The sequence below is a fragment of the Megalops cyprinoides genome, chromosome 3 (assembly GCF_013368585.1).
Source record: "Megalops cyprinoides isolate fMegCyp1 chromosome 3, fMegCyp1.pri, whole genome shotgun sequence".
NCBI classification, from domain to species: domain Eukaryota; kingdom Metazoa; phylum Chordata; class Actinopteri; order Elopiformes; family Megalopidae; genus Megalops; species Megalops cyprinoides.
In genome coordinates, this window is record NC_050585.1 from 48867746 (window position 1) to 48892620 (window position 24875).

At 42.5% G+C, this 24875-nt stretch overlaps 2 protein-coding genes across 3 annotated transcripts; one reads left to right on the plus strand and one right to left on the minus strand.

Moving 5' to 3' along the window:
• Positions 1-330: 330 nt before the first annotated feature.
• si:ch211-235m3.5 (BICD family-like cargo adapter 1) lies at positions 331-20190 on the plus strand. Of its 2 annotated transcripts, XM_036524008.1 has the most exons (10): positions 331-793; positions 5600-5815; positions 11274-11390; positions 12134-12280; positions 12916-13095; positions 14790-14948; positions 15949-16017; positions 17502-17611; positions 17742-17862; positions 18250-20190. In XM_036524008.1, exons 1-10 carry the CDS (start codon positions 548-550, stop codon positions 18502-18504), a joined length of 1620 nt encoding a protein of 539 aa, XP_036379901.1. In that variant the 5' UTR covers positions 331-547; the 3' UTR covers positions 18505-20190. The 2 variants fall into 2 exon arrangements, with proteins under 2 accessions (XP_036379901.1, XP_036379902.1); XM_036524009.1 differs by lacking the exons at positions 331-793; positions 5600-5815 and adding an exon at positions 7048-7527.
• Positions 20191-20249: 59 nt separating this feature from the next.
• Positions 20250-24058, minus strand: abhd11 (abhydrolase domain containing 11). The gene is made up of 6 exons (XM_036524010.1): positions 24031-24058; positions 23343-23478; positions 22685-22858; positions 22307-22477; positions 21922-22103; positions 20250-21737 (listed from the first exon to the last, which is right to left on the minus strand). Exons 2-6 carry the CDS (start codon positions 23463-23465, stop codon positions 21602-21604), a joined length of 786 nt encoding a protein of 261 aa, XP_036379903.1. The 5' UTR covers positions 23466-23478; positions 24031-24058; the 3' UTR covers positions 20250-21601.
• Positions 24059-24875: the final 817 nt, after the last annotated feature.

Below are 24875 nucleotides of genomic sequence, written 5' to 3' on the forward strand. Positions count from 1 at the left end.
GCATAAATAACTCATCTTCGGAGTGCGGATGCTTTTTGTTACAGTTTTTTTTCCGAACGCATTTTGTGTTGCACGGTCAAAGGCGAATGCTCCGTTTTAATTCAAGATTCCACCACGGGGTTTTCCCGTTGAAACACAACTTGGAACGCACTTTGATCGGAAAGAGTGGGTCTTCACTTTGGGCAACACAATACTCGTGTGATGGATACAGTTAGGTCACGTGTCACCATCTGTTGCTCGGAGACGTGAGCACCTCTCAGGTTTTATGTCCCCCGCTCGCAACGCAGGCACCTGAAAGTGACAGGACCAGCCCACTTTTCCGCTCGCATACAGAAACCGAGTGACGTTATGAACCCGATCGTCAAACAGTAGGTCCTGGCAAACAACGAGAGACAGGTTAGCTATAGGCTACTTGTCGATTATTTTTTAATAAGGTATTACTTTTTGAGAGGCATCATTGAAATATTAGAAATGAAAAAGTTGTAGTTATTTGCATTTCAGGTATTTATTAGAATTAATCCACTTAGTCCTTTTTTTACTTAAAGACATGAATCGAGTTAAGGAATGGGAGTTTAAGTCACATGGAATTGAACTGGAGGAAGAATTTTATTCGTTTGATTACGCGGAAGAATTTTCGGGTTATCGAGACCCCAATGAACTTCTGGCAGCTTTGAAACAAAAAGAGGAGGAAGTTATTCTGGCTGCAGAACTGGGTAATGCGCTTCTTCTGGAAAACCGTCAGCTCAAGGAAGAAAATGACAAACTGCATGAACAATATAGTGACAAGTTAGAGGTGAGTAGAGCAGAAGCTTTAACAGAAGTTGCGGTCGTCTGCTGCCACTCGTGTGTATGTGTCATAGCTTTTGTTTCCCTTTGAATGCTAAAATTAACAACACACCGGCACAATTAATTTACGTGTAAGGATGGTGAATCATTTAACGACATTGTTTCAAACCTGCACTGATACATGTACTTATTACGTACTGTCGAATGCATACATTACCTGTATATTGCATTATAGTGAAAGAGCGTACTGTGTATATCCGTACACACGTGTACAATGAAGGAAATGCTATCGAAACCTAGAGCAAGAGACAATGGGGGTTTACAAAACACCATTTGTTTGCACAATAAGAATAACAACGTTCCAGACAAATGAATCACGCATGAGCTAGTCTGTGTTTTAAATGAGATTAACAGTACATATATCTACTTTACAAAACCTTTTTTCCACGCATGTTTTCATCTACGTTGCAAATGACCTACTCTAACAAGTTTATGGACGTAGAAACACTACACAACAGTTCATGTTACAAGTGTTACAACCGTGTTTGTTGGTACAAAACTTATTTAGTCGTGGGCATTTTGGGAAAGGAAAACAAGAATTGTTGTGAATGGTTGAGAAAACAAATAGTGTATTATCCTTTTCATTTAGTATGCCTAAATATGTCAAACAACATCTTGCATTGCACTGCTGTTGTGTAGCTGAGAGATAGGTAGCCGAGAGGTAGATCTGCTCACAAATATTATCGGTGGGAGTTTAGTGACATGTAAATCTGAGAAAAATGGTTCTATTGAGTTGTCAAAATTTTATCATTTGCCTCTGGACTGTCACTTGTTCTTCTTAATGGCACTGTGTTGACTTGTTCAGGGAATACAGGTGTATATAAAAAGCTGCCTTGTGTTTTTGCTATCATCATACGAACACTCAGGCAGTTAATTCTCATTTTACTGTTGACGTCTCAAGAGGTGTACTACAAGAAGAAAAACGAACCATGGCTATTTTGACAGGGCTCCTGAGTGCATGTGTTGGCAAGGCACTTGTCTGGATTGTAGGCTGAGACCTACAACCCAGGTGTGAAACTGGCTTTTATCCAGAGGAACTTACATGGTCACAATTTTTACATGTGGTCCATTTGCACAGCTGTATATTTACTAAGGCAATTCAGGTTAAGCATCATGCTATAGAATGCAGCTACAGTATTTGAACAGGGAATTGAACCAGCATCCTTTTGGGGTGCAAGTCTCACTCCTTACTGCTACACCACACTTGGTGAGATTTTATTGAAGATGGAATAGGTGCGTCAGCCAGGGTCTTCTCATCTCACTGCTCTCAGGCACCCTGCAGCTGATGACATCAGTGGAGCTGTTTCTATCATTCACTGTGGTGGAGGAACACTGTTGGGTGGAAAATATGGGGGGCATCTATAACTGCAGGGACTGTGTGTCAGTTGCAGGTAAGAGGAGCCTAATGTGGCATTTTGCAAAAGGATTGTAGAAAAGGAGAGCATAAAAAGTCAAGAAAACCAAATATAAGGATTACACCTTAACTGTACATGAAGGTATAAATCCCATACCACAGGTATATCAAGTATTCAGACTTTGATTCATGCCATTTATTTATATTTAGGAGAACATAATAAAATAGAAAGGCATTTCATGACATGTGGCACAACATATTCATTCAATTTTATGTGTGGGAGTGGAAATATAGTAAAGTAAAGTAAATAGCCAGCTGTATAAATGGATAACATTGTAAAGAACTGTAACCTATGTAAGTCACTTTGGATAAACGCGTCTGCCAAATGAATAAATGTAAATGAAAATGTAAATAATTGAAATACTGCTATAGACTGTATATTATGACATGGAAAAATGGATATTGGTTGTGTGTTGGAGGCTGGTGGGTGTATATCATTGAGGTCAGTGCCCAGTAGGAACACAGGGGAGGTGTTCCTGTCAGAGCGCGCGTCAGGATGGCTGCGTCCCGCACACCTGCCAGGGCCAAGGGGACTGACAGAGTGACCGGGACCGTCATAAATTCCCCTCGGTCGTTGGCACCTCATAAAGACCCTCCTGTACGCTGGCCAGCTGTGACGGGCTGATACACTGCCACAGAGGTATCAGGGCACTGGAGGCTGCGATAGCTCAAATTTATAGTTTAATCTAAAAGTAATGGTTCTGTGTTATTGCCGGTGCCCCCGAGCTCGATTCGTGTGATGGCCTCTGCCAAGGATCAGTCCTCCAGCCCCAGGTTTTCATATAGAATTTATCTGATCTCTTCATTAGCACCACAGATTTTGAGACCTTGCACCTGGAGACCAGAGTGCAGACATGTAACAAATCTTTAAGATTAGGAAACTTTAAACGACAGAAGGGAAAAAGGGCTGAACGCCTAGCTCAGCAAGAATGACCTACATCTTTCAGCCATGTTTTATCATTTGATGTAATCTGTGACAGAATGACAGATAGGCAGCCTTGCTCTCTGTTGCGTTGTGTATCTGATCCATGCACTCACGTTCAGAACTGCATTCACCCAAGTGATGGACAGTTCAGGTGCCTATCCTTTTCCTTTTTTGTTGCGTTCTGCACAACTAACGCATGAGTGTTGAATTTCCAGTGATAGTGACGAGTGTTAAAGACAAGTGTTTGCTGTGGCCCACAGTGTTGATTTAGCACAAGAGAAATTACACAAGACTGGGTGCTGGTGTTACAACAGCATCTCAGAACTACAGTGTTATCAAAACACCGCGCATCATATACGCGCATAGGATCATATACGCGCATGGGATGCATCATATACGCGCATCCTCAGTTTGATGGAGGAAGGCGCAATTAAGAGGGGGCAAATTAGTGAATAGCATAGCAGCCGATCTGTGCAACTCTAAATTGTGTTGTTCACTAATGCCTGCTTTTTACTACATGTCTGTGGGGAACATCACCACTAGATGATATATGTTATCTATTCACAGAGGTATTTCTCAAATTCTGCCATGTAATTTTGATGGTGTCTGTAAGTTGTATCATCTGATTAGTGTATATCACTGTGTAAGTATTTTTGAGTATTAGCCTGTGACATCTGAACATGCAGTTTTTGTGAGACACAATGTCTCAAAATATAGCTTTGATATTTACCTTTACCACGACACAAATGTTTTCCTTTTCACTCTACTGTATGTACAAGATTTCAGTGGTCAGCCTGATATTGGATCAGGCTTATGGCGACAAGTTTTTTTTGCATAAAATCTACTGAATTACTGTTATTATTAATAACCTTAAATTTATGATCATGAGACAAACAAAATCGGTTAGTTGATAGAGCTGTAGTGCAGTGAACAGAGCAAACTACAAATAACAATTAGAGTGTAAGTATACCAATGAGCATTACAATTACATTTGATTTGATGTAGATCACAATTAGTCACTTAAGTCTGATTTTGGTTAACGTCAATAGACAGATGAAATAAAATGCTGAAGCTTCATTGATGCTTGTATTCAGAATTTGCAGTGAGGTGTTACCTACTGTAATATTAATTACACTGTTACAATCTTCGATTGTTTTTTTTTTTTTGCGAGTATTTACTGTTGGTAGCTAGCAGTATACCTAAGAGCAACCAGAACAGACATGTTGGGTCAAAAGCTAGGTCAGAAATCCGTACAGGAGTACTGCTCCAGAGATAATCAGAATAAGTTTGACACTGTTAAAAAGTCAGATTAATGGATGTGGATGTTTTGATAAGACCTTTTGTTAATACCTCTGAAGAGAATTCTTCTGAAGTCTAAACATTCATGCTGTATCTTAAAACACATCTGCAATATCCTCTCAATTCCTTTTGCGCATACTGCGGTGCTTAACGGAATATGACTTGTTATGTAAAGACTCCTTTTATTGGATCGTGAGGCTTATGATTTAGTTTAATCTCTGTTCGTAGCCCCCCTCCTTGTATACGCTTTTGTAGGTTGCTCTGGATAAAAGCATCTGCCAAATGAGTAAATGTAAGTGTACATGACAAGTGGGATCCATTATTGCCACCCAGTAAAGAAGGGGAATTGCCACTGTTCCTACCCTCCTTGTACTCACCCACATTATACATGTGGTACCCAAGCTATAAATGTATGGTGATCCACTGGAGAGTGTAAGTATTTAATAGTGAACTTAATTATAGAAGAAACTTCTATAGTATGGGCACAAAAGTAGTATGAACAAATTGAGACACGTCACATTCTAGAGTGTTAATGTATGCTTAACTCTGTAGAAGTTATCGTGGTAAAAATACGGGTGTCGATTTTTAACTTTAGATGTTCTGAGAAAAAAGATAACACTATCCAGTTTTGGCAAGTGTTAATTTTTAACAATGTGGGAATGTACCTCTGTGATGGTGTACTATGACAGGCGATGACAGTATGCATTCTAATAAGGTGCCCATAACCTCATCTATTACGCCTGACCAGGTTTTTCCAGAGGAACAGGAACGAGGAGGTCAGTCTTTTCTGGTTCAGTGTGGGTCATGCAGCAGCATGATCACATTAACAGCTGTGTCTTAGGAAGCAGCACAGCTCGAGTCTGATTGCAGTGTGGAGAAGATGTTGTTGTTGTAGGGCCAGTTTGGATGATCAGTGGAGTAGCAGTGGTAGTGGAGCTGAGGAGTGGAGTAGGGGCTGTAGCAGGGCGGTTTGGCAGGTGAGTGTAGTGGCTACGTTAGTAAGGCAGCCTGAATGATGGGTATAACGGCAGCTGTGTTAGGGCAGAGCAACGGGTGACTGCAGTTGAGGCTGTGGTTGTTGATGGTGCGCTAACTGTTCAATCACGCCCTTACAGGAGCTGGAGCAGGACCGGCATGACCTGCGGGTGAAGCTGGAGGGCTGCAGGACGACGTGGGAGAGCCAGGTGACGGAGCTGGAGAGGGATGTGCAGGAGCTGACCGCCCAGAAGGACAGGCTGAGCCAGGCCCTCAGCGAGGCCGAGCGGAGCAAGACCCGGGCCCAGCAGGAGCACGCCGAGCAGAACCACAGACTGAGAGAGCAGCTCAGCACGGTCAGTGTCCGAAGTAAAGCTGGTGTGAATTAAGGTAAAGTCAAGTAAAACCCAGCGGCAACAAAAGCCCTTTTGTCTTTGTGGACTGGGAATCTCAATCTCGAACTGTTAATCATTTTCATTGGCCCGTTGTGGTTAATGTTACTCTGGCGTTGAGGCGTTTGCTGTGGTTTAAAGATCAGCGATTCACTGAGCAGTGAAAAACATCACATGATGTTAGTTGTTGCCAGCAAGTCAGTTCAAGTAAGAACTGAAATCATACTTTTATCATTGAGCTAAACCTCCACTGAAATGTAAACAAACCTGTTCATTTCTTTGCACCTGCAGTATCTGTGAGCTATACATAGAAACATTGTGCAAACTGTCAGCGAAACTCAATGTACAGTAGTGTTACAGGAAGAATTATAATGAGTAAAAAATGGATAAACAGTCAATATGTGAGGCAATCTACAAAGGTGACCTTTCCTTTATTCACTAGGACTTGTTATTCGTTAAAGTATTAAACAAGGGCTGTAATATTGAATTTTAAGCAGGAATATGAATTATGTCAGATACCAGCCAGATTAGTTTGGAATGCCATGTCATGAAACGTTGAATTGTTTGTGGGATGGGATTCTTACTTCACACCGTGAGGGTATTTTAAGGTTTTACATTGTAATTTACAGTTGATTTAGTTTTTTAGGCCTTTATTGGAGGAAGCAAAGCTTGATGAATAAGAAATGATAGTGGGTGATATTGCTTGTTTATCTGTTGCTGTTTGTTATTCGAAATTTATGGGAAAAAACAGAAGCCTAAAACGGGTTGAACAATAGGAAAAGATAGAAAACAGAATAATTTTAAAGTTTTTCACTCAAAACAGAACGATGGAACCTTAGCCTGCTCGGGCTTCAGGTGTTTTTCGGGTAATTATCTTTCTTAGAGAAGCTTGGAAGCAAACTCACAGTGTTACATTCACTCCATTTAAAACTGTTTTATCTCTGGACATTCTGTTCTCATGACTCAGCTAATCAGAGTTTTGTTTGTGCCGTTCAATGTGAAGTCTTACGTAGTGCGCGACGAAGGCGTGAAGCGCGGCGATGTGCGCAGCCAGAAGGTTATTTACAGCCTCTTTCTTATCGCTTTAAATGATGAACTGATCGGGTAACACGCTGTCCAGGCACCTTGAGATAGAACAGACTACCTGACCAGGCTGACTCGGGTTAAAGTGCATTTTTTTTTTCCGACGTGCATTGACGATAACAGGTTTGTGATTCGCAAGACTGAACACCAAACATTTGTGCGTCTGTTTCCTGGTAACGTCATAGCCCTGGCGGTAAAGATATCTAATTTGTGTGCACTGTAATAGTCTCAGCGGAGAGGGAGTAGCCTGCCTCCCGTGACATTTTAACCATTCCGCCCTGACAGCCAGGAGTCAGTGCCAGCCTATTTCTGACCTCCTTCACAATTCAAAGGGCAGGAAAAACGTGTTTGCAAGCATTCTCTTTTTCCTCTCTCCCTGCGCTTCAATGCTGGAGTATTCGGCTACCTGATAGACCATGGGTGACTCTCTGCATTCAGTCTCTGTGAAAGAAGTAGAAAAACATAGGGCCATGGAGAGCGTAAGTCAGTTCAAGAGTGATTCGGGGGGTTCCCTCCACCCCTTCATGGACGGTGCTCTGCCTGACCTGGTGAATAGCAGTGCCTCCCTCTCCAGGTGTACGGTACCTGGCACGGTGAGTTGGAACAGACCTTCCCTCTAGTGTTTGTGTCTGGCAATTTTGTTTTTGCTCTGCAGTCAAGGCCTGGCAGAAAGACCCAGCTTCCAGTGTGTCAGGAATGTGTGTGTTTGTGTGTGTGTGTGTGTGTGTGTCTGTGTGTGAGAGAGAGGGTTTGTGTGGTTGTCTCTGTGTGCGTGAATGTGTGTGTGTTTGAATGTAACTGTGTGTGAAGTCTACCTCTGTTTGTGTATTGCATGTGCTTTATGTTGGAGTATTTCTAGGTCTATGTCTGTGTGTGTGAAAGGTAGTGTAAATATGTGTGTATGACTGTGTGAGTGTGGGTGTGTGTGTGTGTGTTTGTGTGGTGTGAAGATTTAATCTTTTTCTAGAAAACATGTTTATGTTACCAGGAAATCTTGGTCTCTTCCATTGCAGTAAACAGAGACATAGAGCTCCAAGGAGAATGAATCTGAGAACCTCGACCGGCTGGCCGGCTGGCTGGTTGGCTGGCTTGTTGGTGTAAGGATGTTCCCAGTGTGTGAATGTCGACACTACACTTGGTGCCAGGCGGCTGCTCAGTGCTGCTTTGCCCTTGGTTGTTATTATAATGGTGCCCCAGTCACAGAGGAAATGGACAAGCGCATACCTCTCTCAGAAAAGCCTGTGTAATTACACAGGCTGTGCAAGCATGATATGAGCCCTAAGCACTCTCTGTCTCATGGGAGACCTGTTGCCAACAAAGGTGACTCAGACCTGAAGACGTCACAAGACACTGAGTGACGTTACTCGTGTTCTAAATATATAAAAATAATCAGTAACAACAAATAATTTGCAACAAGTAATACTTTTTACTCCTACCTGCCACAGGCTAGCTGTTTTAGACTCAAAGCCCTGTAAAAGAGGGTCTCATTTTAAAGAGATTGTTTGATTCTGTGTACCCCTTTACTATTGCTGTTCTTGAGGGTGTTTCTACTCCTTGTGTTAATGTGTCACATGTAGGCTATGACGTCAGCCTGGGTAGATGAATAATTGGAATGGGTATTTGAATCATTGATAAGCTTTTGAAGTAGGGACCAAAGTGTGTTAATCTTTCATAACTGTCATAAAAGCACTGTTAATACGATTTCCTAGGATCTTGTGGGTTTGACATATTATAGTCGTATCAGTGTTGAAATATTTTTATTGAACGTCCCTCAGGTTGAAAGCAAGACACACTGCACTGTTAAATCATAAAAACTTGAGGGAAGAACTGATAATAAAACTCATAACGCGTTATATGGCTGCCATCAATGAGGGTATTATGAGAAGACATGATTTAAGTTCTGTTTTCTTCCCAGAGCTGGAGCCAGTTGTTTACGTCTATAAACATTATACGTTTCTAGGAAATGATAAATACTTGTGCTCTCCTGTTTTTTGCCACTTTTTTTTGCAGGAAGAAGGAACTGTGAACATTGTGTGACATTGAACTGATAGCATAAAGCAGGATAACTGTTGAACTCTTGAAATCCAAACAATTTTTTCTTGATCATGTTTCATGCCTGGCAGGGAAACACACCCTGGTATTTTTCAGTGAAAGAGTGTTATTAAAATGTCATTTTAAATCATTTTATTGGTTTGGAACTTAACTGTCTATAGTAGAAATAAAAGCGGGGGCATCTGCAATGGCAGCTTCAATAGCAGTCCTTCTAATTTAATGTAAACACTTGTAGCACTGGATCTTAAAACACTGTAAATCTAAAAGAGGAGTCACATAAGTGGAAGGCCATGTACTTGCAACTCCTGCATACGTTTGAATGCATTACACAATATTACATTCATTTAGCAGAAGATGCTGTTATCCAGAGTGACTTCCAGCACAAAAGAGCAATAGTGTCAGACCAGGCTAACAACACTACCAGACCAGTGAGTGTGAGCGTAACACTATTCAAGCCCTACCACAAGTTAACTTGTACAACCTGACTAGACAGGGGAAGCCAAGTATACTAACATACATCAATCAATACATCACAGAATCCAAAACACATTGGAATACTACACATAAAAAAAACAGCAAGTATTGGTTGCACAGTGTGGTTATTGATCTCCCTGCTGTTCCACTAGCAGGTGTTAGATATAGATGTTACCTGAGACCATGTGAGCTGTGCCTTTCAATTGATAGCACTAATGAGAACCAATAACATTTTTGTGTTGTGTTGAATTTATTATATCAAAAGAGATGCTGATCCCTTTAAATCTAAAATTATATATCAATTGTTTTTTTTAAATTAGTATTTCTGTTCAATGACGTGAGTGTTCTTATGCTCCTGTTGTGCTTCACTTCCTGTTTGTTTCCATACACTGATGGGTAACTGTTACTCAGGATATATTTACATATCACATCTTGTGAATCTTGTGAAGGTTCTATTTTCACAGAGGCCTTGAATAAGTTTTACATTATTATCTTGTTGTGAATGAGCCAGTGAGATCACACAAGCAGCAGGGACAAAATACTGTGTTTCTCTTCAGGATTAACATAGCAGAGCACATCTCCAGAGGAGATATTTAATCATGTGGAACAAACGTGTTAACATGTGGTTACATCTAACGTACACAAAGGAACTCATTCTGACCATTCCAAATCCACGTTGCTAGATTCGCTCAAACTCTGAAGTCTTTATTCATCGGTGACCTCAACGAGTCAGAGCAGATTCACGATCTCATTATCGTATGCCACATAGAATGCGGCGCTCTTTGAACCAAACCGCGTTTGCGTAAGCTAAACATTGCGATTGTCTGGAATTCCCGGTGCATTTTTTGCCAGTGCGCTCTGTCCGAAACCTCCGGCCATGTTTGCTCTCATCCTGGTTGCCCTTTCTCTGACTCTGTCCAATGGGGCATGATGCTGGCATTGGCAACACCAAGATATCCCTCTCTGCCCATCACAGGGCTCTCATCTTTCTTTGTCTGTGTGTAATGGGACCAGACGCCACTCTGGCAAGCTGCTTATTTAGGGCTGTTGACAGAAACCTCTCTCCATGCTCCTGTGCACCAATGCCTGCACTGTTTTTCTTTTTGAGGGGCTTACCACCACAGGTCCTAAGTCACAAACAGTCACTGTGTTATTTGTGCTCTGAAAGCTTCTCTTACTTTTCCATCATTTTTTTGGAAATTGCCATAACCCCCAGACAATTTTAGTTTTTTATTGAATTGTTCAAGACTTTAGAGGGTTCTTGGAAATGTCCTGTATTATTTTTGTTTTGATATATCGTGTGCTGTGGCTGCCATGTTGGTTTTTACTGTACTTCTGTCTTGAAGGGGACAATTCTTGTCATTTACGATTAAGTGCTTGGCCATGAAGTTGTTTTTGTAATGCAAAACATACATACATTTAATTACATTTTCATAGACAGTAAGCACGGTATTTACTGTTCAGTAATAACCTGTTTAGTTTGTCAGTCATGTACTACGGCTTAAGTGAGTCTGGGCTGTGCTTGACCTTTTAAAATAGATTTTTATAATATTATATTAATATAATATTTATAATATTACTATTTTTATAATAGTAAAAGTAAACTACTAATAGTGCAGAGGGCAGGCTACATTAACTTACCACATCAGTGCCTCTGGTCTTTGTTGAGGGTGCTTCAACATTTAAAAATGCTAGCTTTAACACACAGGTTGCCATATAAATCTCAATATGGTGTAGTTTTTTTGGGGGGGTGTGAGGAAGGTGCGGAATGCATTGGAAGTGGCTGACGGGGTGACTTGTTCTCTGGGTGCAGGCGTTGGAGGTGGAGCGGGTGCTGACTGCAGAGCTACATGCCCTTAAACAGGGCCTTCAAGAGCAGAGCCACTCTTCCTCTCAGGACGAGGAGCTCGTCAGTGCCATGAAGGAACAGGTGAGATTAGCCACTGACCCCGGGACTGGTACTCACACCACAGGTCCCTGCTCCAGGCAGACGCTGCCCTTAACCCTTTCGCATGTACAGTCAAATGGGTGTGATCATTCTAGAGTGGTCCCTACAGCGTACGGTCAAACCGGTGTGATCAGAACACTAGATTAGGAGGGTTATTGACAGGTAACGCAACAAAGCAACAATCGTTCTAAACCCACTGCTTTTCTGCGTAAAAACGTTCCACAAATGCGATATGATTATTTCATTTTCAGTGCAGATTCATGTAAGTTGCAACACAAGCAGCAAATCTGAAAAATTCTAGCTGACGTTAGCTTTGAGGAAACGGTGATTTAACGTTAGAAAGTATAGCAAATGTGGCGGTGAAAACTATGAGAAGCTTAATAGCGCTAATGAAAAAATAACGAACCACATAACGTAACACGTGCGCTACATAGTATAAAATGGTTCACACTGGGGGGCAGTTGGAAATATTTTAGAACTTGTGTGCCAAAGGGTTAAGTGCTGGTCTAGGACTGGTCTATAATAGCCAAGGTTAAAACCGTGCCTGGGGAATCTGGTCCTAGGTCAGCACTTTCCAAGGAAACTTCTGACTGAAGTGCTGTCCCCTGCAGGTCTTTGTGCAAGGGCAGTATCGGTGTGTGTACTGGACGGTTTTGAAATAACACAGACAGACAGTCAGGGCTGTCCTCTATATGACGTCTGTGTGTGTGTGTGTTTGCCCCCAGGTGGCCTGTCTGTCACAGAAGAAGCTGGCTCTGGAGCAGCGATTGGAGGCAGTGTGTCAGGAGAACGCAAGCCTCCGGGAGAGCCTGGCCTCCCTGCACACACGCCTGGCCCTGCAGGAGGAACGGGGCCTGCTGCAGTCCCAGCAGGTATTTCAGCCTTTCCGTTCCACTAACGAAAGTCATCCTCAAAGAATCTCTGAGGAATGAGGACTTTCTACTCACCCGGTTTCAGGGCGCAAGTTTGGTGAATTTCCTTTCATTGCAACTGGCAACGCAGGATTCCATACCCAGCTCTTCTAATTCTTCCTTAGTCACTGCTCAGCCTACTGCTGGAAACCAGACTGGCAGGATTTCTGTCATGTAGGAATTAGGTTACGCTGTATGCATGTACATGTGCAGGCGTGTGTGTATGGCTGTGTTTTATGAACGTACATCTGAGTATCATTTTTGTGTGCGCATGTGTGCTTTGTGCAGGTATGTCTGTATCTGTGTGTATTTCCGCATGGTCATATGTTTGAGTGTCTGTGTGGGTGGGTGTGTTTGTGAGTCTGGTGCATAACTGGGCAGCAGTGTGGCATAGTGGCTAAAGGATGCTGGTCTGATTCCCCACTGAGGCACTGTACCCCTGGGCAAGGCACTTAACCCACAATTGCCGGCGTGAATATCCATCTGCATAAATGGATAAAATTGTAACCTATGTAAGTCACTCTGGATAAAAGCGACCGCTAAATGACAATAATGTAATGCAACTGGTCCCATTGTCTCTCTGTGTGTATGTGAAGCTGGCAGAAGCCCAGAGGGACGTGGAGGCGTCACGTGGAAGGAACCAGCAGCTGCAGGAGCAGGTGGAGGAGCTGCAGGAGGAGATATCCCTGCAGGAGGCGGGCCGGGGAGAGGCGTCCCTCCTGTCAGAACTGGAGCAGAGCCTGAGTAGCATGGGCTGGAGTCAGGACAAGGAGCAGGTAGCCACCACTTTTACATTACATTACATTACATTACATGCATTTAGCAGACGCTCTTAGCCAGTGCGACTTCCAGCACAGTAGATACATAAGCATCCATTCAGTTTAAACAAGCAATAGTGTCAGACCAGACTCACAACACTCCCAGACCACTGAGTGTGAGCAAAACATTATTCAAGCCCTACCACATGTTAACTTGTGCACTCTGTCAAAAGCCAACTACTGTATACTACAATACAACAGTCCCTAGAACACAAATTTCATAATACAGCATAATACTACACATAAAATTAACGTCAAATGCAAGAAGCAGCAGATGTTAGGGGGTGGGGATGGAAGTGGAACCGAGATGCAGTCTGAAGAGGTGGGTCTTTAGTCTGCATTGGGAGATGGCCGTTGATTCTGCTGTCCTAACCCCAGTGGGGAGTTCATTCCACACTTACCTGACAGTAGCCCAAACAGACATGCGTAAAGGACATTATGATACCGGGTCATTTCAGTTCTATTTTATGGCCATATCTATTTCTAAAAGCTGGTGAGACTGTGTCCTTGCTTGGCTGTGGACCTGCAGCTGAGATGTGAAAACAGCATTGAGAATGAGGAAATGGTGTAAGGAAATTATGCTGATTTCAAACTAAAGTAAACATCTGAGTTTCTGCCCACACCCAAGGCCTTTGAAAGCAAATCTCCTTTGCTGTAGTCAGAAAGAAAGATAAATACATAAATAGATAGATAGACAGATGGACAAATAGATAGCTATAGTAGGTGCATACATTTACTGTTTGTGGTTTGAACTGGAGGAGTGTTGTTAAATTAAGGCAGCTTACTTAAAGGGAAACTCCTGTGATCAGGCAGTGGTTGTGATACATGCTGCACTCTCTGCCCATATTTTCCATGGCAGATCGTCTGAAAAGGAGGCACGCGCTAGAACAAAGCAAGCTGTGGGCTACTTTGTTTAAAACACTTCTTTCTCCGAGTAAAAAAAGTATGTCTGCTATGGTTCATCAGCAACCAAGAGCTTATTGAGTTTGTCTCATTATCATGGCAAAAGCACCACAATGCATAGGCACTGAATATAGTTTCATATAATCAGAATACAGCACAGAACATTGTTTCATATATTCAGAGGTTTGCAGTGTATTTTAAATTCAGCTGATGTTATTTTTGGCTGTTTGTCAGAATGACAAACGTTGTTATTCGAGGAAAATATTATCTCTTTTTTTCTGCTCTCCCTTTTGTCACTTGCTTCCTGTTTGTTCAAAAGGCTTTTTATGAAGCCGCCCACATTTGCCTGCAAGAGGTCAGGCATCAGTCCTGACAGAGTTTCTGCTGTGCAGGATGTCTGAAATCACCTGGGAAGAAACATTATGTTGCTGGATTTCCTGTTTTTGTCCTTGGCGTTGCTTTTCCATCATTAGATATTTGTAAAAAAGGTTGACTATTTTGGCACCACGGTGTGACCTGTCTGTGTTTTGAACAGTGGTTTTGAAGTGATCAAGCATGTTTTGACATGTGTTCCGAGTGCCTTTATTTCATACTTCAGAAAGTTAACACACGTCACTTCACAAGGCAAACTCACGTTTTTACAAGAGTCGGTTTGGTTGTGTTGTGTTCGGTCGTAAAGGCCAGAAAAACACAACTCTGAGGACGCGGGCTTCCTCGACACGGCACTGACCTTGGATGTGATCTCGCAGGTGAGGGAGGAGGTGCTGTCCATCCTGAAGCTGCTGCTTCCCCTGACGGGCCAGGAGAAGATGCCAGGCGATGCCCCATGCCAGGAGGAGAGCCTGGATGCCACGCTGGTGCTGCTCCGAAGTGTCGCACACAAGCTGGCTCACGGCCATACCGCTCAGGTGAGACGAACCTCTGAGACTGAACAGAATCCTGCTCAGAGAAAAGATGACCACATTCATTACTGGCATTTAGCAGACACTCTTATCCAGAGCGACTTATATTGGTTACAGTATAATTTTATCTGTTTATACAGCTGGATATTTAATGAGGCAGTTGTGGGTTAAGTACCGTTTCCAAGGGTACAGCAGCAGCAGCTCCCCAGTGAACCGGCAACCTTGTGGTTACAAGTACTGCTCCTTACCCACTATGCTACACTGGAATGACAACAGCAGACAGTGTACAACCTTTAATTCATATCAGTTATGTCCAACTCCTGCTAAAAACATGATGTGACATCACTTCGCTGCTTTCATTCTTTGTTTCGTTGCGGAGTCCTGACGTTGATCCACCTGAGAAACAGAGAGATAACAGAATGGAATCTTGTACATCATTATGAACTTTGAAGAATGTGACATTACCTTATACGTAACCATAAATAGCTTATGCAAGTGCATTCAAGTCAGAACAGACAAGTCTTTGTGTCTTTTTTTAGATGTATAACAAGCTAGTGTTTTAATTCATTTGCATTCTGTCTGGGAAAGAGCTGACTGAGGTCAGAATGGGGTTAGGTTGAGACAGCTCGTTTCCATTAACCCTATGTCCCTATTATCACATTAACACACCGTTTGTGAGGACTCTTGTAAATGTAGTGTTTCTGTTTGAATGAACTCTGGTAAAGTTCTTTTAACACACATGCAAGGTAAAAACGATGCAAAAGTATTATTTTACTATTATCGGTGTAATATTACTTGACCTAATTCACTGCTAGTGAAAGCACAGGTGTGTCGTACAAAGGCAGTTTGTGAGAACAGTGTTGGGGGGCAGACATTCTGATCTGAAACCTGAGCCTGGCTGTGGGCTGAGAGCCCACCCAGCACAAAGAGAGCAGCACAGCGGGTCAGGAAGCTTGGAGATGACTGTCCCTGACACCTGATCTCTGTGACACGTCCTGTCTCCCAGGAGCTGAATGCCCCCATTGTTGGCAGTCCCTGTGAGAACCCCAGTCTGATACAGGAGCTGCGGGATCAGGTAACAAAAGTTTGTGTGTTGTGGAATCATTGTTCGGGGTGGTGAAAAAAATAGAACAGGCACCACAGCAATCTGTGTTCCAATCTGGTTTTTCACCTTCTCTTCCAGTTAGGATATCACATGTTAAGGAGCTATAGTAGTGGCACAGCAGTTGAGACGAAAGGGCTGAATGCCTATAATGCACACTTTAATACAGTTATTATTAGAAAAATGAAACAAGGTGGTTATTACTCACTCCTCTGCATCATTCCCATCTAAACCCTGCTTTATACCATCCAGTTAGTCACTGTTGGAAGAGAGAGTGAAGAAATGTCTTCGTAAGCTGACTGTACAGTACCAGTCAAAAGTTTTTACACACTCTTCTGTCTTTATTTTTACTATTTTCCACATTTTGGAACAACAGTAAAGGCATAAAAACTATAAAATAACACAAATGGAATTATGCAGTGGCCAAAAAGTGTTATAAACAAATCAAAACTATCTTATATTTTAGGTGCTTAAAAATAGAAAACAAAAAATTGAAATTAAAATTTTTGAGAAAGAAATTCATATAAAGGCAAGTCTTCAGGTGTAAATGTCTTTGAATGCATGTTTCCCATTATCTTCATCAGGCGTGTCCAAACTTTTGACTGGTACTATATGTCTTGAATGCCTCAATGAAATATATTTTATTTCTAACCTGTGTACATTTGACCATGCCACAGAACATCAATATTTACAATAATGAGTTTGATAGTGCAATTGAGGATATGTGTACTATGCCACCATGTGGCCATATGTGGTGCTGTTTTGGAAGTTCATCTGAGGCGGAAAGTGAAGACTAATTCATATGACAATGGTATTTGCTGTCAGTACAAATAAAAATAAAATTTCATGATAGAAAGGAAGAACCTGACCAGTTGCAAGTTAAAATTGATGACTTGGTAATAATTAATTAATTAATTAATCCTTTGTTGATTTTTAGTGTGGAAACAGGAGACAATTCCAAAGAATGAAAAAATTTAAATTACCAGTGTAACCTTCCTTACACACTCAGTTTCCTGTCATTATATATATATATATATATATATATATATATATATATATATATATTATTTCCATGACAACAGTAAACCAGATTTTGTCACACTACAAAGGAAGAGAGAAGTTATATGTTGATGTGCTTTTTCTGGTTCTTGTGTCTGGAATTAATGCGGAATTAGTTGTGTACATTAATGAAGCTGGGCTTCATGAACATTACTATTTATGCTCTGTATGGTTATTAAGTAAAACCCTGCCGTGGTGCATGCGTCAGTATGATCAAATAGCTTGAGTGTTGTTGAAAAGTGACTTCAGATGGATGCAGATCAGGTGGACCCTGCGAGTCTGTGCTTTCTGGGGATGAAATCACAGCCTTTGTCTATATTACATTACACTGGCAGTTAGCAACCTTTCCGTTACAAGTCCTGCTCCTTAACCACTATGCCCCTACCCTCTCCTCACAGAACTCAAAGCTCATGGAGGAGAACTCCCAGCTGAAGCTCCGTGTGGAGAGCTGTCAGGAAGGACCGCTGGTGCAGCAGGCCATCCGGGACCGTGATGAAGCCATCGCAAAGTGAGTGCACTGGCTCCAAAGTCTCTCCATCACCAGCATGCGGTTCGGGTCCTCGGATTTGAAGATTTGAAGGAAGGAGTTAACGATCATGTGATCACGTGCACTTTTTTTCCTTGTTTGCTGTGAGCAGGAAGAACGCCATGGAGACAGAGCTGTTGCGCAGCAAGAATGACATGATGTCATTGAACAATCAGCTGCTAGAGGCCATTCAGCGCAAGCTAGAGCTGTCCCAGGAGCTGGAGGCCTGGCAGGTGAGTAGTCTGGTGTACTGGGCAGAGGCGGGTGCTCACTGGTACCCATCCCCCCAACTGGTTCCAGTTTCGGTGTAAATATAGCATCCTTTCAGAGGTCAGGGCCTGGACTTTCGTGACCCCTTTCATCCTGGCAGTTTAAATAGATCTGAGTGACAGCTGGTTTAGGCAGATCTGTGTCAGAACTACCGCTGGGACAGCATGCTGTGGCCATTTGGTTTGTGCTTTGACTCCCTCTAGCGGTTTGTAAGTGACTAGTGGCAGTTAAATTCACTGGTTAGAATCATCATGTATGATTTTGAATGATGAGGCGAGATTTTAAAAAAAAACAAAATTACAGCAGGTGACTTTCTGGTTTTATTCGGTACGGTTTTTGTAATTTCACAGGATGACATCCAGGTAATAATCAACCAGCAGCTGAAGAGCCAGCAGCAGCAGGCGGAGCTGGCGCAGAAGAAGACCAGCACCGACCGCCTGTCGTTTCTGCGCCGGCCCAGTAGCACGCCCTCCCTCGCGAGCAGGCGCCCCTCCTCCTCCCCCTCCGTGTCCTCGTCCTCGTCTTGCTCGTCGGAGCGGACGCCGGCGCAGGCGCCCTGGAAGGACTGGCTGAAACGTGGAAAGATGGGACAGCATGGCAACTGAACCCTAGTGACACGGCGCCGTCACCAAGCCTGCCGCCCGGCCACTGCGGGAGTCAAAGCTGGAGAGTCACAGAGCCCAGAGGAGGCTGATGATTAATACACAAGGACTGCAGAGCTCACCTTTGTGAAACAGAAAAGACTCTACACTCTACAAACAATGGAACATTAATGTAATTTTTATTGTACATAGGTTCTTTTTAGTCACATGCTATTGCTTTAAGTGTTTTTAAACACATGTTCAGCGCTGAAGGGACACATGACTAGTATTTAACTCAGATCAGTAGGACCAAAATATAGCTGCATGATCAGTAGTGAAGACGGACGTGGGTTCTGGTTACCGATGTGTATATGAAGGAGAGTTCTTGTAAAATGAAGTGAAAATGAATGCTGAAACTTCAGTCTTAAGCCTGGGCATGTGAATTATAATGCTTGTATAGATACTGACAGTATTTGCTGAGGATGTTTTCATCTAATGTTTGCTGAAGAACAATGAAGTAGAACAAACAAATGTTCATAAAGATTTGATCAAACTATGGAGGACTGTGGGATAGCTTGAAGTGTAACGACAGCATTTCTGCCTGACATATTGGTTGTAATCACTGTTTTACTTACTGAACCTAGCTGAATTTTGCATAAGACTAAAAGACTAAAATGTCAAATTCAGAATAATTTATCATTTATGTAACTATGCATGAACCAATGACAGTGCCAGCTTGTTTAGTAACTAGTCATGTTGTTTCGTAACAGGATACGTCCCTGCTATGTCAAGAATGTTACATTCTGTATTTGCAGGGGTAGATGAGTGACGGGGAACATTTCCCCGGGTAGCTTGTGGAGGGGCTGTATGTTTTCAATACAGCACAGACATCTGTAGAAGCAGTGATGTAAGAAATCATCCATTGCATCAGTGTAATGGCTACACATTGAGAATTGGTTTGATGTTACAAGTTAAGAAGTCCTCATGGACATTCTATCTTGCGTTTCATGCTAAGGTTATGGATGTCTGTGAGAGTCATACCAGCAAGACAACAGAGCTGCAGAATTCTCCATGCTGAAAATGAAGGCCACAGACTGCCAGGGTGCCATCTGTCTGCGCCTTCAGCTAGAACGGACGATGCAGTATCATTTACAGCGCATGAGAAATGCTTTATGACAGTATATTGCTGCTGGATAGATCTGTGCCAAATATTTTGGTATTTTTTTGTATTATTTCTTCACAACCCACTACAGATTTTTGATTTCGGGGCAGATCTCTTGCCCAAGTGCTGCTCAATCCAGAAACATGAGAACGGGATGTGTTTTGTACACATATCGATCAAGCTGAAGTTAAAAGGGCTTAAGGGCTATATATTGCTTTCCCACAGCGGCATGTACTGAAAGAGGTGTAAACATGCTGATCCTCTGACATTGACTGTTACAAAAAAATTATAAATCTATATGAATGTATGCCTATGATATTTTTCTACTCGCAATTTGTTTTGTTGGTTCGGTTGCTCTTTCCTCACAAATATTCCATCTGAATCTTTGACTATTTTTTTTCTTCAAGGACTGTTTAAAAACAAGTTCTTCCAGAAGACTGAAAACTCTAGTCACTCTTCAAGCACACCAGACAAACTAAAATGTGTAATATTAATATATTTAATGACAATATGATCATAAATTCTACAGGAATGACAAGGCATGCATTTTAAATCTTGACAAATTTGCAGCGTTTTCTAGGGGAAAAAAATGAACTGGCATTGTTTACACTGTTAAATAAAGTCATATTTAATTAACACAATCACGACGAGTTCCTTGTAAACATTCTTCCCAACAGCTGGTATGTTCTGTGTGACAGATCTCAGTGCATTACACGAAGAGGCCACTTCTGTGAAGCTACAGGTAACTGGAGTCTCAAAGCCCTGATCTGGGATCTGTACAATCTAACACTAAACCTGTCCCCAAGAAAACTGTGTTTTGCAGCTTTAGTAACACCCTCAGAGTGGAATCGGCACGCCACACACGACAGTTGCATCACTGTTGACTAGATATACTCAGTGTGAGCAAACTTTCAAGAGCTGTTCCATAGGCACAAAGACAACTTCGAAACCATTCCCTTAAACAAAGGAAACATGTAAAAACATTGGAATCATTTAACAGCTGCTTTTCCCCCTGTAAACAGGAGCTGTTAACTCTTATTAAACAGAAAAAATATACACAAAATGTTGGATTAGTCTGCAAAAAATGGCATCAAACTTTTAGAAGATAAATGCTAAGCCTATAAGATAAATACTAAGTACTGCAATGTTTTATGAGTTAATATCTAGATATATTTTCATCTGAATAACATCTTACAAACATGTACACAACTGACAGATAACCACTGACAGAACAGACTGGTTCATGAATGTTTTTCCCCCCCAATACAGTACCTGACAACGTAGCTCATATTTCTATAGGCAGCAATACATTTTAATATAATTATACTGTGTACGTTAAACAGTACTGCATCTACATAACCTCAAATGTCCACTCCTACCAGTTGGAAAAAACTGTAAAAAAAAATTCAAACTGAACACAGCTTCGGCATCAGCTGTAATACAGCTCTTACATTATTGAGGAAAAAAAAAAATCAGCTTGTTGTGAGTTATAGTAATAATATGAATATAGAGCCTATTTAGCCTGTTAAAACATCTGACGTAATGAGTTTAACCTCTCTGTTGCATAGGTTGCGCTGTCCATCTGAGAACTCCCTCCAGGATATGGAATGCAGAACTGAAGCGAGCAGTACCCTGTCTGTTGCTCCCCATACACAGCATATACAGCAACCTGACGCACACACTGTGCTCTCAGACTGCAGTAACTGTTAAGAGATCAATGCCACCTAGTCCAAAAGAGCTCCATTAAAATATACATATATATATTTACAGACATAGTTGCGTAAAACAATCTTTGGATTAGAACCTAACCTTGAAACACGTGACAAGGATAATACACACTAACGTAAGATATATGACCCTTTCTTGTGTACTCAGAGGGCCAGAGGGTTAAGTTGTGCTGTGCTGGTAAGATTCGTTTGGTCCAGCTACCACTTTGTTCCCAAGGTCCGTCATGTGAGGCTAAGACTGCAGGAAGGAAATGATGGAGCTGATGAAGTCCAAAGGCTTGTCTGCGTGGATCCAGTGACTAGCATCAGGGATGTACTGGATATCAGCAGCGGGAAACAGACGCTGGATCTCGGGGTAATCCTCAGAGCTGCATTAGGGAGGGAATGTGTGACATTCCTCAAATTCACTATGAAATTACCCGTCATACAGTAACACCTGTTACTATAAAACATTTATTACATTACAGCACTTTGCAAAGGCTATGGATTTTGGAATGTACAAAACAAGTTTTTTGCAAATAGTCACCCTTCTGTTGTTACGGTAGGATATACCTGATGTAAGCAGAGCTGCTTCCTCCCAGAAATAGTGTCGGGCCTTCGTATGTTGTGTTGAAATTAGGGAAACTCATGATGTGCTCCAGGTGGTTAGCAATGGCTTCCAAGTTCACTCTCCAGGCGTAGTGGCCATTTTGCTCCACAAGGTTGGTCAGGAGAAACTGTCGGACGGACCGTTCCTGCGCAAACCGAGGGAGATTTATCATTGTTAAAAACCAGTGCTGACCTCATTTCATGCCAGTTGTAAAACCCGGCACCAAAAAAGTAATAAAACAAAATGAGGAGGAATTTATAATCCAAGTATGGGGTCGTAAATGTGTCACTGTAGATGACATGTAACACAAAACGGACACAGGAGGATGAGCACACTACCACCCCTGACCTTGATGAGTTCGCGGAGCTGGTCCTCTGCCAGCCTGCGTGCGGTAGAACGGGGAATATCACTGGTTATCTTCACTTCTTTCATGGCCTGGATGTAGGCCTGGAAGTTGGTTCGCGTGGTGGTCTGTGCCGGGCTGATGTCCACAACCACGAGCCGCTCCACCAGACTCGGCTGAGTGAGTGAATGTGTGAGAGAAAAAAAAGCTAAAAACTACAGATTTCCCCCTCTACAACAGCTCTAACAGTTTATAGTGACAGACGAGCGGCTTCGAGAAGTGGCATCAGGAACCACCTGTGAATGAAGGGGCTTGCGATTATGGGATGCCAACAGTTTGCCACAACATTACTTTCATAATGCAGAGATCCCCCTTGTATGTACCTGCTGCAGCGCCGTCACCATGGCCACCTTGCCTCCCATGCTATGACCAATTAAAACGCATTTTCCTATGTGCAGCTGGCCAAGGAGATGCTGAAGGTCGTTGGTCATGGCTTCATAGGTCAAAACTGTGCTGTGTGGGCTGTTTCCATGGTTACGTGCATCTACAGTCAGCACCTAACTGGACAAAGGAAAGTTAGGACACTAGCGTACACATAGCAGAGGAAGTCATAACACGCAACATAACCAAATAAATGAAGTTAGCGCCACATCAGTATGTTTTCCCAAATGTCATGTCAAAATTATGATCAAACGTTCCACTTTAATTGATGGTTCACAGCAAACAAGCCAAGGTATTACAGCCTGAGGCGTTCACTGGTGCTTTCAGGTCCTACTAAATATTTCCACAAACAACACATGCTACTCAATGATACCAGTCTGGTGCATTGGCGTAGAAAACTGCGCCGGGCTGCACCACCTGCTACTTGATTAGCTGCAAAAAGTAACGTCAGCTAGCCTAAATTTTGTTAGGTTACGTTTCGCAATAGGACTGACGCCCATGTAGTCACATTTTGCTATCTGTGGACTTCACCTCAAGTTAGCCCCTCTGTGAAATGTTACGTAACGTTTGCGCCCGTCGGTGAAACCGGTGAAACGTTACCTTTCTCCCGGTGCGCTGCACCAGAGACTTGGCTATCGAGTGGAAGTTGGATTTGCTGCCGAATAAGCCATGTAGAAAGACCAAAGGCGTCTCTGTCCCTTTGCCGTCAAACACATCATACATCAGGTTTACTGGGCTGAAAACACAATGCATACATTAATAATCATTAGTGAGGTGAAAAAGGGAAAATTAGCTTATTGCTCGGACAGTTTGCTAGCTTGCGAGCTCTCAATTGCGAAAAGGTTAATTTAGTTCGCTCGCTGATAAAACTCCACTTCTAGCTTGCTTGGGCCTGGATTTTCAGAGGCACAACTTGCAATCCCTCCTTTACGTCAACGAACAAACGGAACACACGAATACGTTGAACAAACTACAAACATCAGCAGACTTCGAGCGTCCTCCGAGTCACGAATCCCTAAAGCTTAATTCCGAGTCACGAATCCCCGATTTAAAACTCAATCACGCACACATACATTCTGTATTTCGGAGAAGCTAGCTAGCTAGCAAGCCTACACCACAGAATTCGTACCATCATCCGTCTAATTCCATTACAAGTCAACAGCTTAAGCTCACCAGCCTACACAAATTCAAATATGTTTGTGTGCTAAAAATTGGGTCAGTGCGGATCGCCAAGTTATTTAAGCAGAATAATGCCCTTTCAATTCACTTGTAGCTATGTCCTCTGCACCTGTGTACGGACAGCTGCTGTCTTCTTATTAGCTAGGTGACAGTAAAGGGCAAACCTCACCTTGTTAAACCAGTGCTAGCACGCCGTGTACGGTCCATTCGCGGAACGCCACAACACACGCCCCGAGGTCCAATAACAGATAGGCATGGTGTCCGTCCGTGAAACAGTCCTCCGTGGAAAAAACGACACAGGACACTCATGTTCGGATTCCGTGTTAATATTGTGTATCTTACACCATGCGTTTGGCCTGCATAAGTTAATATGCATCGAGCGACAGCGTATGACAGCAGTGTCCGTGGAAAAAACCTCTACATGGAACAGCCGACAGCGTGCGTCATGACGTCGGACGCATGTTTAGCCTATAAGCGCTTCGTGAACTTTCAACAGCGGAGTTTATTCGACTTTGAGTCCCTGCTGTATATTTGAAAGTAGTTGTGTTTTGTTGCTTCGTGGAGTTTTTGGTTTCTTTAGCAGTCGACGGAAAAGAAAAGATTTTTGATGCACTTTTTACGCCACTACGAAACTGGTTCACGGTTACAAGGCATTTAAACGCTTCGCGCTCAACAGTGACATCCTGTGGCCGACATGGGGCACGACAGAAGGTAGTAACAGTACTGTAGCCACGCAGTACTAATACAGCAAGGACGCCTGCTCAAGAACACCAAAAATGTATGTGTGGGTTTGGAAGTAATTACTCAACACTTACGGAGGATAGTGAGCATTTAAGTGGCCTAAGCTTTCTTCATCTAAACAAAAAAATGACAAAAATGTCTCTGCTGAGCTCAGCATCACCATTCTTAAGATCACCAGCACATGAAACCTGATTATTCTGGGTAACTTTAGTG

What these genes read in the sequence shown, in the direction of transcription:
- si:ch211-235m3.5 (XM_036524008.1), top strand. Translation starts at nt 548, where the DNA reads ATGAATCGAGTTAAGGAATGGGAGTTTAAGTCACATGGAATTGAACTG. An exon ending in GCCTGCTGCAGTCCCAGCAG is followed by an intron (nt 12,281 to 12,915) that starts GTATTTCAGCCT and finishes GTGTATGTGAAG; the next exon opens with CTGGCAGAAGCCCAGAGGGA. An exon ending in AGGAGCTGGAGGCCTGGCAG is followed by an intron (nt 17,863 to 18,249) that starts GTGAGTAGTCTG and finishes GTAATTTCACAG; the next exon opens with GATGACATCCAGGTAATAAT.
- abhd11 (XM_036524010.1), bottom strand. Translation starts at nt 23,465, where the DNA reads ATGTATGATGTGTTTGACGGCAAAGGGACAGAGACGCCTTTGGTCTTT. An exon ending in AGCTCCGCGAACTCATCAAG is followed by an intron (nt 22,104 to 22,306) that starts GTCAGGGGTGGT and finishes CGGTTTGCGCAG; the next exon opens with GAACGGTCCGTCCGACAGTT. An exon ending in AGCAGCTCTGCTTACATCAG is followed by an intron (nt 21,738 to 21,921) that starts GTATATCCTACC and finishes TCCCTAATGCAG; the next exon opens with CTCTGAGGATTACCCCGAGA.